Below are 17,199 nucleotides of genomic sequence, written 5' to 3' on the forward strand. Positions count from 1 at the left end.
TAATATGTATATTTAATAATATTCTTTTTTTTTTTTATATTAATCCCTTGTTTATTAAACGGTATAAAAATCAATACTGCATTCGTAATCAGGCTGAAAACGAGTTTAACTTCGTCATAGGATGTGTGTGTTCACTCTGTAGGTGTGTTTTGTTTGGGTTTCGCGATACACCCGATAATGTAAAATCACACATTGTTAAAACAACAGTTACGATATTATTAAGAGTGATATAAATGAATGAACTTAAATGAAAGGTGCAGACATGTGAATACCTTCTCCTTGCACTCAGATATCATCTCATGGGACAGATGAAGCAGGGAGATCAATGCATTCTTGGTCACACCTTTTCCCATGAAGGACATCGCATTCCCTCCCCACTCCACATAGAAAGAGGAGATTACCTGTAAAAAAAAAAAAAATAAATAAATAAAAAAAACAGCAAAATAAAAAACAATTAAATCCTGTATGATTGTTGGGAACGTAAGCCCCTCCCAAAAAATGTTAATTTCAGTGTATCTTTTCGAGGGACAATAGTACAGAAATGAACCTGGATATATTTTAGTCAATGTGCAACTTGTTTAGCAGTGCAGATTTACTGTCGAAATACCTGGCCACAAAAGTGAGTACACCCTAAGTGAACATGTCAAAACTGTGTCCAAAGTGTGAATAATTAGCGTGAGCACTATTTTTATCCTGCACTGCCTTAATCCTCCTGGGCAATGAATTCACCAGAGCTGCACACGTTTTGCTGGGATCCTCTTCCACTCCTCCTTAATGACGTCACGGAGGTTCTGGATGTTAGACACATGGTGCTTCTTCACCTTCTGCTTGAGGATGCCCAACAGATGCTCAATAGGGTTCAGGTCTGGATACATACTTTGCCACTCCATCACCTTCAGCTTCACCTTAAGCAAGGCAGTTGTCATATAGGAGGTGTGTTTGGGTTCGATCATGTTGGAAAACTGCCGTTCGGCCCATTTTCTGAAGTGAGGGCATCATATTCTGCTCTAGTATATCACAGTACATGTTGGAATCCGTGTTTCCCTCAATAAACCGCAGCTCCCCAGTACCAGCAGCACTCATGCAGCCACAGACCAGGATGCTGCCACCACCATGTTTGACCGCAGGCAAGACACAATTTTCTTGGTTCTCCTCACCAGGGCGTCTCCACACATGCTGGACACCATCTTAGCTAAAGGACATGGATCCAGTAATTCATGCTCTTGGACAGGTTGCCTTCAGCAATTTTTTTGCAGGCTTTCTTGTGAGCCAGCTTCAGAAGAGGCTCCTTCCATGACGACAGCAATGCAAACCAACTTGTTGCAGTGTGTGGCGTATGGTCTGAGCAATGCTGTAGCACTCATGCGTCCGTTTTTTTTTTTTTCGAGGACCCCGGCCACTGTACTGTAACTCAGTTTCAGGGCGATACCGATCTTAGAGCCTCTTCATTTTTTTGTGAAGAGCAACAATTCTCATTCTCAAATCCTCAGAGAGTCTTTGCCATGTGGTGCCTTGTTGAACATCTGGTGGTCAGGATGAGAGAATTGTATACAAAGCACCACATTTATACTGCTCTAATACAAGATGCACAAATTTGTGCAGTACAGCTGTTATCACTAAGGGGGTATTTACTTTTTTTTTGTACTCACAGAGGACAGTAAATCTGTACTGCTATACAAGCTGCACATTGACTACTCCAACAGTATTTCTATAGTATTGTCCCTTTAGAACATATACTAAAAGCAGCCAAGATGAAGGAGAACGAGTGTGGGTGGTGTATGTGTGTACCTCAAGCAGGCCGCTAAGGTATTTCTGGCAGAGTGTGTGGGGCTCCATGCTGCTTGTGTGAGTGCTCCAGCCGGGCAGAGCGCTGGCGTGTGTCATGCTGTGTAGACATCGCTCCAGAGAGGGAAGGCCGTAAAAACGCGGGGCATCTGATACACGAAGACACTGCAGCAGACGCACAGCAAACTCTGATACTAACAGGCCGGACAGGAGCGTACACGTCCTGCATGAGGGTGAGAGAGAGAGAGAGAGAGAGAGAGAGAGAGAGAGAGAGAGAGACAGAGAGACAGAGAGAGAGAGGTCAAAGCAATGCAGGTACAATTTCATATCCCAATTGAAGAAAAAGAAAGATCTCTCTCTTGAATAAGAGAAAAAAAGAAAAAGAGAGAGAGAGAGAGAGAGAGAGAGAGAGAGGGAGAGAGGGAGACCTGTCGGAGGTGTGTGTGAGGCGCAGCAGCAGTGTGTTGAACAGTGAGCTCAGTTCTCTCTGCAGCTGATGTCCGCTGTGCTGAGTCGTGGCGTGTCTTTGAGGGTCCGTGCGAGTCTTCACTTCCAGCAGCAGGTCCAGCAGGACGTGTGTGTCCTACAAACACACACACACACACACACACACACACACACACGTCAGTCACTTCCTCCCGCCTCAACTCACCTCATATCTGCGAAGTAAAGAGATTTGGGTTCACCCCTTTCAGAACTAATTCTAGCAGCCATTTCAGGTCCGGATCGTCAGAATCGGACCGTCGATGCTTGAAGAAGGTGTTCAGAAACGAAACGACGTCCCCTAGCAGCATCTCGTCGTCAGGGCAAGCAGGTTTCACCTGAAGGAATCTAGACATTTGATGGAAAAACACGCTTTGGTGAGCAGGAAGACAAAAATTAAGTGGGTGTGTGTAAATGATATTTGTACCTCTTTACAGCTTCACGCCAGCGGAGTGTTCGCAGTGTGCGCTCGGCGGAGTGTGTGTTGCGTTTGAGAGCCAGCTGATCGGTCAGGAGGTAAAGGTGCATTCTGGTCAGGGCGAAGGTGACCCCGGTGTGTGATCCAGCAGAGCGAATGGCATTGACGCACTCTTCGAGGCCTGCTTTCAAATCGCACACTCTCACCGACACGACCTGGGATTCCGACATCGCCAGATCCGAGTGGAACCTGCAGCAGAACCGGGAGTGTGGACAAAGTGAAGCAAGTTCGGAAATATAATGGACTAAATGGTCCATTCAGATTATGCAAAGAATCTACAAAATAATCAGATTCAGGGTTTTTTTTTCTGAAGATTTTTTTTTTACAGCGTTTAAACTCATTTAGGACTGAAAAAAAGATTCGTAGACCGAAGTTAAAAAATAAAAAATAAAATCCCGGCCGTAATTATCACATCAATCGCTGCAAAACATGGCTTTCAATCTCATTCCACAGCCAGACTCGAGAATCCAAATCCACCACTTCTTTGAACTGCTGCCCACTGACAGGCGCAACTGATCACCAGAACATCAAGACATAAGAAGAGGTTTTCCCTTCACTGTATATACAAATTGACTGTATATACAAAGTGTGATGTGATTATATATACAGTAAATACACACACACACACACACACACACACACACACACACACACACACAAACACACAGTAGTGTGTAGAAATTGTTCAAGTGATGCAACGTAAAGCATAATGAATTATAAAGGAATATATACATAAAGAGATGTCTATAATAGAGCCAAGTTTCTGTTCATTAGGTGTCTGTCTGTCTGTCTGTCTGTCTGAGTAACAAAATACTTCAGCTGGTAAAAAGTTGGATCAAAAAATTTTACTTTATTCTTAATCAGTTAAAAATATATATATATATATACTTACCTTACATTTAACAGAAAGTAAAATCATGAGATTTTTGAGACAATCTTCAGTATAAGTAGAAGAAATATATACACTGCATATTTCAACTGAATGCAAACAGTCATTTATGAAATCGAAAAATGCGGTTTTAGAATTGCTCTCCGACTACAGAAACGTTCCTGCTGCACTGTACACATGTACAATTGTTTCATCATCCATCACAATGAGGAAACTCGAAACAATTTCATAGTGATTTATGGTGCTGATGAATTCTGCTAAGTATCAGGATATTCGACGCCACAGGCAGCAGTACTCTAAAGTCTGGAGTCTGTTGTACAGTTTCAGAGAGTGAGCGTAATTCCAATATTTCTGCTGGAAAAAAGATACGCTGTAACTTTAAGAAGGCTGTAAGTAGTTAAGTTACAAGTTACACTAAAAATTGCATTTACTATGACGTCATTAGATAATTGAAAGAGTTTTGCGAGTATCGAGGTTCCACTGCACATATATATATATATATATATATATATATATATATATATATATATATATATATATATATATATATATATATATATATGCCTACAAAGTGACCTATATGACAAAGTGCACTCATCCCATTCCTGCCACTCATCCCCAGCGTATACCCTGCCTTACTCGGGCGTCGGAGTGGCGTCGGTTCTCCCGCGTGCGAGCAGTGCGTCAGTGCCGCAGTACCAGGCTCTGTTCCAGCTGAAGCTCAGTGCCTCCGTGGCAGCTCTCAGCTCCATCAGATCAGCATAAAGAGGAAGAACGATGCAGTTGGGACTCACCGCGTGGTGAGACGCAGCTCGGAACGGCAGATTATACCTGTGCGATACAAAACGACATTTTAGCGCTATAACAGAGATTATACATGCTTGGGTGGAAACGGGGGAGGAAGTGTTCGAATGTGTGAGAAAAACTGCGCCACAAATAGCATCGTTACCAAAACGAGCCGAAAAACCTATTGCTGGATTTGATCATTTGAATGCACTGTAGTGTATTGGACAGTCCACGATGACGGAACTACATCTGTCAAGTAGTGGCTTCGTCAAACTTCCGAGAGTTAAACAAAAAACACAACACAAGCAGCCCTTTGTTTGACATCTTCAAAGATATTCCAAAATTAGGTATATTAATAACATGATTTTTTTTATTGCCATTTGTACTATTAGATTATACTATATTATACGGATATCTTTATTGTACAATAAAAAATGGCCAAAAGTATTGGGACACCTGACTTTCCCAGTCATATGTGGTTCTTTCCCAAACTGTTAAAGCAAAGCTCAAAGACGCACAATTGTACAGGGTGTCTTTGGATGCAGTAGCATGAAAATCTTCCCTTCACTTGAACTAGGAGACAAAAAAAAAAACTGCTCCAACATTGACTATGCCCCTGTGCCTAAAGCCAACTCCAGGAAGATATGCTTTGCATGGGTTGCTATAGATCTCTGATCTTAACACCTTTGGGATGAATTGAAACGCTGATTGGAAGGAATTCATTAATTCATTCATTTTCTCCCGCTTATCCGTAATTCGGGTCGCGGGGGCAACAGTCTAAGCAGGCCCCCGCCTTCGACTGCTGCCCAATCCTCACAGCACCGTCCCTTACGGTCCCTCCTGCAGGTGGTGAGCCCACGGGAAGGTGGAAGGAATTATGAGAGCAAATTGCGATTGCTCAAAAAGCACATACAGTACTTATGAGCGGGTGTCCGCAAACTTTTGGTGATAGTGTAATCAGTAGCAGCATCCCAAATTCACTTATGTTTAAATTGAGAGCAATTTGAGCGTATCTGAAGCCCTTTTGTTCAGCCATTCAACATTATTTGATACTAATATTACGCACTGACCTTCTGATAATGCAGAGCGGCAGAGAGAACGGAGTGAACGCTGTATCTGTGTCGGCTTTCCCAGTGCTGAGAAAATACATGACAAACACACATTAAGTTAATGGTGTAATCATATTAATAATAATAATAAAAGTAATAAAAATAATCAGCAAAAGCCCCCAGAATGTAGGCAATATAAGGACATTTGGAGCAAATGGTTTATATATAAAAAAAAAAAAACAGCATAAAAAAAATAATAAAAAAAATTCACTGCATATCTATTAGTTTCGCTCTAGCGGTGGGCAGTAACGGAGCAAAGGTAATTCATTACTGTACTTAAGTAGCTTCTTCGTGTATCTGTACTTTGACTTTACCTTCATTACATTCAAGTCAAATTTCCTACTGTTTTTTTTTTACGGAAATCATCTTGTGACAAAAAAGTAATAATAGGAACATTGTAGCCATAATAAATGATAGTACTTTGGATAGTTAAGTACATTTGAATGCAAATACTTTTGTACTCATTTTTCGTCCATCACAGTTCAGATCTGGGAAAGTATACGTATACGCATTATGCTCTCTGTAATCGCTGCTCTAGGGCTCAGAAATTAGCATCTATAGACTCTACTGAGTTTATAATTACGTCTGTGTCTGACAATGGCAGAAGAAAATAGAACAATGAATGCGTTTGCTGTTTAAAAGCTTTTTCAAGGTTAGAAATGAGTAGCTAAATAAGGTATATATGTAAAAAAAATATTAAATTATATATACATACATTTTTAAAACGTTCTCTCCTACTTTTATTAATAAAACAATGACTAGAAGAGACATTTACAGTGAGTGTAAGTGAAATAAGCATCCAGGCTGAAATATCATAAATGCATAAAAAGTCCAGGCATCCAGAGATGATGGGGGGAAAAAAAAGAATAAATTGTACGTACACATCTACTGTAGCGACCTCATCGAAAACCAGGAAACACACCAATGCTGCAGCTTCAGTCACGTCTCTCTGATTGGCCTTCAGCAGCAGTGAGGCTGAGAAATTGGCAGAGGTACAAATGTAATTGCGCTAAAGAAGAAGAATAAAACATTTACGGATATATAATGTTACTTGTAAATCAACGAGTGTGCGCATTATTTATTATGATTTTTTTTATTTAAGTGTTTTTATAATAGGTGCAATAATTATTATTATTACAGGTAGTCGTCGACTTACAACCTATGCAACTTACGACCATTCGACTTTACGACCACAATCGCTAGCCGCGGCGTACGTTACTTTTTTTTAACAGCTTCCGGCATAATTTCACAGTACTGTACATATGGCCTACTCTACTTAGGACCAAATCGTGTTACCACCGATTTTTCGGTCCCCATTGTGGTCGTAAGTCGACGACTACCTGTATTTGTTATTCTTTCCTACTTTTACAAATAACCTAATTATTGGTTTTAAAAGAAGTATTTAGCTCATGGACTCAATGCAAGCAAATAATGTGCCTTAAGAAAAAAAAAATGTTTTGGAAATTTTTTTATCTGCCTTTTAGTCATATTCTAAGCCAGCTTACTATGTGTCCTGACTCCGCCCCCATCTCTAATCTCTAGCAGTATCAAAGCTTAGCCACATTACGCTTTTAACGCTATTTTAACACTTTTAAATGCCAATGAAAATTATAAACCCAGAATAAATTTAAAAAAATAAAAATAAAAATAAATAAAAAATAAATCAAATTAATGAAATAGAATCAAATGTAATTAAACAAATTATTAAATAAAAAAAAAATCAATCAATCAATAAACAAGATTAAGCAGGTGCTTCTTGCTCCTGTAAATATACTTTCATGTTTTCCACAAAAAAAAAAATAAAAAATCATAGGCCCGTTCTGATCTTTTGGTCATGTGAAAACTGATATCATAAGATTTAGTTATTCGTACCTCGGAGCAGAGTGAGAAGGAAAGCTGGTCGCTGAGCCAGTGTGTGACGCACAGACGGATCTGCGTATACTAACTTTCTCAGCATAGTGACGCTCGGCTCGCACAGACACTCGACGGACTACAGGATGAGGGAAAGAAACAATAATAACAGTTCATTGTATTAATACATCTCGAATGTGTTTCATCTGAAGTACTCAGAGTACTTGATGTTATGTGGCACGAATCCTGTGCAATCTCCAGCGCATGCATTAAAATACATTTTCCTGACTGTGAATCAATAATGTGCGCACTTCTTTTGCGCATGTAGTGTAGTTTTATAAGATACAAAGAAAAAAATAAGTAAAAAAATACAGCAAAGGTGTTAAGAGAAGCAGAATGAGATACTGTGACTGTCCATAAAAGCGTTATCTAGTTGCAGCGACCCGAGTACCAGAAACTGGCAGACATTATGAAACATTATTCCTTGTAATTAGCCTCATTAGTGGGGCGAAACACTCCACAGAGCTGGCAGCTTTAGGCCTAAGGAGGCCCTTATCACACAAACTAATTAACACTGACAAACTCCTGACTGGCTCTGTTAGCGCAAAGCTGAACTTACCCAGCCTATCTATATCTATATCTATATCTTTATCTATCCTTTGTAAGTTTGTAAATGTATGTTTTATCATTTATCATTAGATTTTTTGCTTATTATTAACTATGGAAAAAAAATCCTTTTACCCCTCCACTGCTGTTCACGCTTTCTGTTAGCAAAGACACGAGTTTGTCAGTCAGTCCCTGCGTCTTCAGTACAGTGTGCATTGCGATGTCTGCAAAAAAAAAAAAACAACACACAAAAAAAAGCAAAAGCATTTAATCTCCAGGTGTATCCCGGGAATTGCGCTAGAGCATGTGAGTGAGAAGACGCACGTGAAGAGAGCTCCTGAGCATTTTATCATTTCGCTGTATTTTCTTCAGGCGACCCAAGTTATCTTTAGGCACCTGGCGCCTTCATTTCCATGAGCTAAATGTATTACTGTATTCAGTATGGCTTCTGAAAGACTGCGAAAGCGTAAATCGCCAACGACCATTTCAGAGAGTCAGGACTATAAGCTACCCCTGGATCAGGAAACTCTCTGCAAAAGCTAAACTCGGCTAATAAACAGCAGCCGGTATAGCCAGACCTATATGTGAAAACTGCACACTGTTTGCCCTCTGGTCTACTCCATTTAGATATAAAAGAACCTGAGACAAGCTTCCTGCTATCACTATAACAGCTGCAAAGAGCGATTCTCTCACCAGCCTTACTTAGATGTTTTGCTCACAGTGTGGGGAAATGTTACGCTCTAAACCGCTTTACTTTCCACTGTTAAGTCACGCTGGCACTGGAGACTCCTTCTTGAATTGTTACAAAAATAATTTATTTATTTCAATTTGCCATGAACAGGTTTTTTTTATATATATATATATTTTTCCCCCCATTCAGTGAACATCTGATGACCCTCAACGAAGACTAGAACTGATGGACACTCAATGACACCCAGACAAGGATGGGTTCTATTTGTAGTCTGGTTTCCCAAGTTTTCTTCCTCATACCATCTTGGGGACTAATTTATGATGTTAAAATTAATTGCTATCTATTTCCTATGCAAAAAAAAAAAAAACAATCGAATTCATAACTCGTAAATCCAACCGGTAATAGATTTATATAATCAAATTACAGTTATTATGGTTTGATTTTTTTATCTTACGTTGACAATATGGACCAATGAATTTTCCGTAAGATACTGTACATTGGGACAAGCTCAGTTGCCTCGGTGTTAAATTCGGCGAGCAAAAGTTCTTTAGGCTCCGCCCTCCACTCGTGAACCAGCGCTCAACCATGCGCCCGCTGCGCCACACACACACACACACACACACACACACACACACACACACACACACACACACACACACACACACACACACACACACACACACACACACACACACACACATATACAGCATATATACTGTACATTACGGTTGTGTAAGTTGCTCCGTTTTGCTAAATGATGATGTGTAACATGTAAAATGATTAACAATAATTTATGTCCATGTCCAATTGTCCATGTCTCGACTCGATGGGGTCACAGTAGCGCATCTCCATCGTAACTCGAGGACTACCTGCATTGTCCTCCTCAAAGAAACTTTGATCTTTAATTCAAATAAAAGGTGTTTCATATTCAATGATGAAATGTATCAATCACTATTAACTATTTATAGCCCTTCCGTTTCACACCATCCTGAAATAATCCACGATTTATTTGTTTACAGCACACACACACACACACACACACACACACACACACACACACACACACACACACACACACACACACACACACACACACACCAGTGTGCTAGAGAGCAGAAGTGTGTGTGTGCAAATAGGAGGAAGAAGCCTGACCTGTGCTTACCCTGCAAAACAACCACCAGCTGTTCGGCTGCAGATTTGCGCAGGACCATGTCCACCGTCTCCGAGGTAAAGATACTGTACAGCTTCTTAACACTCTCCACCTGCACAAACACACATATACACATATACACATTTTATATATATATATATATATATATATATAAAATGTGTATATGTGTATATGTGTGTGTATATATATATATATATATATATATATATATATATATATATATATATATATAAATATATACACACACACACACACACATACACACACACACACACACACACACACACACGTTCTTACTTATTTCATCCTTTGGTTGTGTTTAATTAGATACACGGCATGTGCAAAAGTATTGGGACACCCGAGTGTTTCAGCCACACATAGTTCTTCCAAAACTATTACAACAAAATTCGAGGCACACAATTGTACAGGATTTGTTTAGAGTTTAGTAGTGTAAACGTACACAAAAGTCATGGTTCCGTATGATCCTTCGGTTTTTAAGTCACGGCTCGGTTCGATTTCGGTACGGGTAGGAGGGAAGAAATGCAAACTGTAAAATTGCTGCGTTTTTATTAACGCATTTTATTTTTTATTTATTAATTTTTTTGTAACATTTGTGAACATCAACAGTTCTTGTTTTTAAAACAATTTTTAATAAAAATGTCTATTTGGTTAAATATATATATATTTTTTTTACATAAAATCAAAAAATTAAATTGGATAAATCCAATTAATGCATTAAAGGTTTTTTTTTTATTATATTGATTACATTTAGTAATCGATTACATTGGCACAGATTAAATACAATTGAATAAATAGAACATTTGAATTGAATAGTTTACATTTGTTAGACCCCATTTGGGTAATGTTTAAGTATGTGTATGTGTGTGTATGTGTGTGTGCTTTACATTTAATATTTAATTTTCTTAAGATATGATCTAATTAATGGTTGTACTATTTCAGCACACTTTTTCCTTTATTCATTCACTCCCTCAAAATGTGGAATTGCCAATTTTCTCCTTTTAAGTGAAATTTTTAAACTGGACATAAAATGCGAAAAAAAAATCTATATTGCTTGCATTAGTGATGACAAGGAAGTGGCCACGATTTTACGCGTGTGCAAAACAACGCGTTACAAATAGTTTTTTTTTCAGAGTGCAGAGCGAGTGGCCACAGGGACACTGCGACTTCATATCCTTGGCATTGTTGTGTATGTGCTCAAGATTGAATAATTATTCCAAAAGCCTAAACCAATCATATGGTCAGGTGTCCACTAACTTCTTGAATCAAGTGATAAAAAAGCTCTTAAATCTGGAGTCTATTAGTCTATTATTAGACCTTGCGATGGAGTTGTTTTTTAATCTGGTGACCACATGGTTCCACATCTAAAGATCCATGAAGCCTATTACTACAGTATTCCATGAACAGTTTTTGCATTCAGGTGTCCATCAGTGAACAGTTGATAACCTCAACAATGTTGGAAATACACTGATCGGGTATAACATTGACATTATAAAATGATGAGTGGTAAAGGGAATACCACTGATCTCCATCATGGCACCCGTTAGTGTGTGGGATATTATTAGGTGGCGAGTGACTGTTTTGTCTTTAAAGTTGATGTATTAGAAGCAGGAAAAATGCCAAATTGCGACGTCTAGACGACTGGGTCGGAGCATCTCCAAAACTGCAGCTCTTGTGGGATGTTCTGGTCTGCAGTGCTCAGTATCTATCAAAAGTGGGGCTTCATTGATGCACATGGGGAGCGAAGGCTGGTCCGTGTGTTCCGATCCAACAGACGAGCTCCTGTAGCTTAAACTGCTAAAGAAGTTAATGCTGGTAATGCTCGACAGGTCAGGACTGCTTTGGCAGCACAAGGTGGACCAACACAATATTAGGCAGGTGCTCATAATGTTATGCCTGATCAGTGTATAATAAATATGGTTTCTCTCAAGGTTTCTTCCTAATACCATCCCAGAAAATGTTTCTTTGCCACTGTGGCCATTCATTAGGGACCAACTTATAAAAAAAAAATATCTATTTTACGTCTGTGGTGCGATCCAAGAGAGATACAGAAATGTTGCATGCTGGTCTCATTTGTAGTCATAATACAGCGAATGAGATTTGGACTACTGAAAGAAAGAACATCGAGTAAACAAACAAACAAAAACATTCGAATGTGCTGCGAGAGCTTTTCAGTGAGCATTAGAGGTAGTTTTACATCTACATCGGAAAATTAAGACCTGTTTACCAGCTAATTTCAAACTTTTTTTGATATGACTACATTTTTTACTTCAAATTTTTATTTTATTTATTTATTTGTACTTTTCAACACTCTGGTGAAACCCTGGTTAATAGTTTACATGGTTGATAGTTGAAACAGCAAATCAAAAACTTTTTAAGACCAAGATTTTTTTGGGGGGGACTTTTTAAGACTTTGGCAAAACCCTGGTTGAATGGACAACTGAGTGGCCTGTATCTGACTGAGGAAAGAAGGGTTCACCTTAAGGAAAGACTTTTTGGAGTCAGCGAGTCTGATGTCCACACATTTGTCCGTACTGTAGAGAGACGGCAGAGAGGACAAAGCCGAGCAGTCCGCAGCAGGCCGGGGTGTTTTGTTGTCTTCCGAATCGTCCAGATGAGGCGCCAGGTGTTGAGCTGCCGTGCTTCTCACTCTGTAATATCAGACTCTGCATTACAGACTGTACACATGCAGTTCTCACAATGCTTATACAAAAGTACACACCAGCTGATACTGAGGTTTAGACTCGATTAACTACATACATTTTTATTTTTATTTTTTTATCACAGCATTTATATCAATTCTCAGCCATGTTAAACATAACCATTTTTTAACCAAGGGACAGAATACAGCTACTATTCGCTTCTCATATTGAGATAGAATAGAAATATCTAAGATATCTAATATCTAAATGTTTGTGGTGGTGCCTCAAATGTTCCTAGAAGGCTTTGACTGGACTTGGAACAAAGGTGGATCCAATCACATAATGCACAAAAAAAAAAAAACAGAATGGTGCACTGAAAAACCAAAATGTATCAAGGAAATATGTTACTCAATCAAGCCTAGCATGGATTACCTAGCATGCCCCACCCCTCTTGCTAATATCAATATCTGGCATGATTGGACGATGGAATGCACATGCATTACACAATATCACATGCCTCATTAACAACCTGAGAATTTGGATTTATGCATTGATTTAAAATTGCATTTAACTCCTGATAATTGATTTATTAATCAAATAAATTGGTAAAAAAAAAAAAAAAAAAAGAAGGGTGTGAACATTAGTTCGCATTTTCAAACTGATTTAGACTTCTAGAGGCGTAACGATACACTCTAGCCGTGATTCAATTCACAATACCGGCTTTGCGATATCGATTGAATCATCAAGTTGTTTTGAACAAAAACGAAACGAAAAAAGTTGCGACAGCTAGAGACTTTAAAAAATGATCAACTGGATCAAATGAAAATATTTATAACTATAAATTGTTTATCATAACTGACAAATGTATACATAGAATCAGAATGGCACACTTGTAAATAGCACATCTGTACATTCGTACAAAAAATATTTCTGTATACACTACATTATTAAATTGTCTGGTTTTCTTGTTTTTTTTTCGTTATATTCCATCTCCACTGTGTAATTCCTATGTATGTCTGCACTTTCTCCTGCACTGGAAGCTCCTGTCGCCAAGTCAAATTCCTTGTGTTGTGTAAACATACTTGGTAAATAAAGCGATTTTTGATTCTGATCAGCTGAAGTATCCGAGTCATGAGACATCCATGGCTCATCAGACAGCAGATTGGGCCTGGAAACCCTCAGAAGCACATCGAACAAACAGAAGAACGTGCTGTGCATTCAGCAGACCCTTAACCACCACTATTCCACTTTTTCTTTTTTTTTTTTCTTCCCTCCTGAGCTGAATCCCAAATTGGCGGTTAGGAGAACTCACACGTGTTGTTTGGTGAAGAGCAGTCTGATTACGGCGCGGAGTCGAGTTGCCGAGGAATGGGCCGTGTCTCCGATCTCGTCTGAGAGCCCACTCAACAGCAGGACGCTGCTTCCCAGGGCATCCTCCGTGCCGGCGTGACTCTAACACGTGTGAGAGCGAAATCATGAAGATGAATAAATATGCTTTGTGAAGAAGAGAGCGCACTTTGGCTCTGCTTTATTGACAGGACGATCCGATCAAGTGTCCTCTCGAAAAAAAAAAAAAAAAAGGAAATGAAACGTGGCGAGACTATGAATATTCATTAGCCTTGAATGTGGGTTTCCTTTTAGCGGGAGTGTATGAAGTAAACTGCTGCAAAATTTCTGCCTCTAGCATAGTTTTAATACATTAAAAGTCATTCTGGATTTTTACATCATCGTGTGTGAGTGTGTGTGTGTGTACCTGCAGCACGGGAATGACCGGGTAAAGTGCTTCATTAAATCTGCTCCAACTCAAAGCAGTCATCATCAATCGTCCTTTTAGCAGGTACAGAAGAAGATCCTTGGCAGCCGAATTCACCTTTCGGATCACACATAAACAGAGATGATGGCTCTGTGATGTCAAGCCTACACACTGTTTAATGCAAAGACGGCTCGGCGCAACGTAACGCCCGCACCGATGCGCCGTTTCCCCAATGTCAAACGGAGAGAGCGTGGCTTTATTGCAGGTTTTAGCGCCGGTTTATGATCCTTACAAAGCGATGCGTCAAAATATTCACACGTTCGTCCCGACATTTTCTCGAAGAGGAAGACGGAGGCGAAAGCTCACCTCTGTGGCTTGATCGTGAAGGCCGAAAGCGCTGATTTCGTAGAGGACGCGAGGGTGGAAGAGGAAATGCACACCGCTGCAGATGGATGAAGCTGGTCTTGACACGTTGTGAATCCCCAAACACTCCTACGGGAAAAATGAAACAGAACCGAGGCGCGGTGTTAATTTGTGTTCGTTAGAAGCACAAGAGTTCAGACGGCGCTGTTGGATTCTTAAATCCTATCGGGTCTTGAGGTGTTGATTTATTACACCAGCTGCAAATAATATTACTATGTTACCGTTTCTTTATTTGATAGAAGGGTATCTGTGAGAGTGAAAGGGAAAGTTTATAGGACTTTAGTGTGACCTGTGATGTTGTATGGTTTAGAGACAGTGGCATTGAGTAAAAGACAGGAGGTGGAGCTGGAGGTAGAAAAGCTGAAGATGTTGAGGTTTTCATTGGAAGTGACGACGATGGACAGGATTAGAAACGGGTTTATTAGAGGGACAGCGCATGTAGGACGTCTTGCGGACAGAAATAAACGCACAACAAATGTAAGAAATTAAACATTTTATTCAATAGTTCTTATTTGTTAGACCCCATTTGGGTAACAGATTTGTTCTGTATGTTTTACATTGGATATTTAATTTAATAAGAAAATTAAATATCTAATGTAAAACACATGCACTTACATACCCGAATGGGGTCTACCATATATATATATATATATATATATATATATATATATATATATATATATATATATATATATATATATATATATATATATATATATATATATATATTAATTTTCTATTTATTACTTTTTTTTTCATTTGTGACAATTTGATCGATTATTTATTAAAATTAATATAATAAAAATGTGTATTGCATTCATGTGATTTAGTGTATTTTAATTTTATTAAATATTATTTTAGATATTTTATATATATTTATTTTAAATAGATATTTAAATAGATATATTTATTTTTTATTATTATTATTAAGGCATTTTATTTCAATTTGTTTTTAAAATGTAAACTGTTGATGTCGACAAATGTTAATAATAATAATAAACGGTACGTACTGAAGCGTGACCTAAAAACCGAGGTACGTACCAAACCATTAATTTTCTGTACACCACCTATAATTATATATATTAGATGTGTAGGGCAGTTATTCATGCTAAGGGTGGATTTTTCAATGGAAATAAAGTGTAACTTCTATATTTATATGGTTAAAATAAATCATAAATTAAATTAAATTACCCGAGTTTGTTGCATAGAAACTTACACATGTCTCTCAAAAACCATAAAATACTACGTGCATCCAAACTTTTGACAGGCACTGAATTGTAAATGCAAATGAAAACCTGTAATAAAACAAGCCCATGTTGACATGAGGGAAATGAAATTAGATCATTTTTAAAGCGGAATAAGGAAAAACTATGCCTGAGGTTCATTTACTCCAAAATTTCTTTAATGTATGATTTATGACTGCCAAGGTTATGTTCCATATCAGATATTCACTGCATGTTCACACCTCCAATGCCAGCAGCATTTACACAGAGCCTGTGAAAAGGTTTTCATTTATATACCACTCATGCCATGATCTTTCCCCAGGTTTTAGTTTCAGCTCTGGACTCGCGGGTGCGCGGATTTTCCCTACTGTGTCCTTCAACTTTAAATCATCTACACAAATCATTTTATAGCCTTTGCGTGACATGCGAGTGAGTCCTTATTTGGATATAATAAAAAATAAAATAAAATAAAAATTCAATAATATTATTATTTTTCGTATTGCACCGGTTTAGCCTGGCTAATTCTCTTGGCATGCGTCAATATTGAGCATTCGGATCACGATTTTATACGACCTTGACCACGTCCAGGATGCGTGCGTACGTCTCAGTCTTCACTGGAAGCAAAGGATGTGCTAAAAGCTTTAGAAGAATCTTCTGGCTCTCCGTTCGAAGCAGTGGGCTCGCCTGAGCAGACTTCCACCTACAAAACACAGAACATACACATAACACAATAAATGCTGAGCTACGTATATATCATGACTGTTTGTTGTTATGGACTTTTAAAGTGATGCAATAATGCTCATAGCTTCTTCACGGTAGCCAATTGGCTAATAACATTTCTGAAAATATATTTTTATTCCTGAGAGAAACACAGAAATAGCTTACAGGTAGGAGCAGATGCGGATGAATTCCTTGACGAGCGGTAGGTGCTGATGGTATGGAAAGCCATCTACGGCTTGGCCGGTAAGCTCCAGCAGCTCCAGCCAATTTTTTTCTCCCTGCAGAGTAAATCACAATCCTGCTGAAACATGCAACCAAACCTACACGGTGGCTCGTGTACCACGACGCTAAAGATCGCTCTAAAATGGGAAATATACAGCGCTGTCCGATTTTGTGATCAGGATACCATTTTTGTGGTGATTCCCATTTCAAACTTTCTGGCAGAGAGCATCATTTGTTTATTTAATATTTGTTAATATTCGAGATAATGTCCAATTCTCATTTACCAATGAGAGCAGAATATTTTAGTAAACAGTAACCACTGGAATACTGTACAGAATTTATTAACTGA

At 38.7% G+C, this 17,199-nt stretch overlaps 1 protein-coding gene across 3 annotated transcripts in view; it reads right to left on the reverse strand.

Moving 5' to 3' along the window:
- rttn (rotatin) overlaps nt 1-17,199 on the reverse strand; it is a 73,141-nt gene that overhangs the window by 32,715 nt on the left and 23,227 nt on the right. For all 3 annotated transcript variants that reach the window (XM_083530247.1, XM_083530248.1, XM_083530246.1), the window contains exons 13-29: nt 16,794-16,906; nt 16,482-16,608; nt 14,629-14,754; nt 14,263-14,379; nt 13,822-13,961; nt 12,347-12,518; nt 9,841-9,940; nt 8,123-8,211; nt 7,403-7,520; nt 6,412-6,505; nt 5,492-5,557; nt 4,275-4,466; nt 2,696-2,935; nt 2,472-2,616; nt 2,214-2,368; nt 1,789-2,008; nt 273-401 (exon numbers count right to left, since the gene is read on the reverse strand). In XM_083530247.1, coding sequence (XP_083386373.1) covers nt 273-401; nt 1,789-2,008; nt 2,214-2,368; nt 2,472-2,616; nt 2,696-2,935; nt 4,275-4,466; nt 5,492-5,557; nt 6,412-6,505; nt 7,403-7,520; nt 8,123-8,211; nt 9,841-9,940; nt 12,347-12,518; nt 13,822-13,961; nt 14,263-14,379; nt 14,629-14,754; nt 16,482-16,608; nt 16,794-16,906 — 2,343 coding nt within the window. The remainder of the gene's footprint in view (nt 1-272; nt 402-1,788; nt 2,009-2,213; nt 2,369-2,471; nt 2,617-2,695; nt 2,936-4,274; nt 4,467-5,491; nt 5,558-6,411; nt 6,506-7,402; nt 7,521-8,122; nt 8,212-9,840; nt 9,941-12,346; nt 12,519-13,821; nt 13,962-14,262; nt 14,380-14,628; nt 14,755-16,481; nt 16,609-16,793; nt 16,907-17,199) is intronic.

The sequence above is a fragment of the Silurus aristotelis genome, assembly GCF_946808225.1.
Source record: "Silurus aristotelis genome assembly, chromosome: 25".
Classification (NCBI taxonomy): domain Eukaryota; kingdom Metazoa; phylum Chordata; class Actinopteri; order Siluriformes; family Siluridae; genus Silurus; species Silurus aristotelis.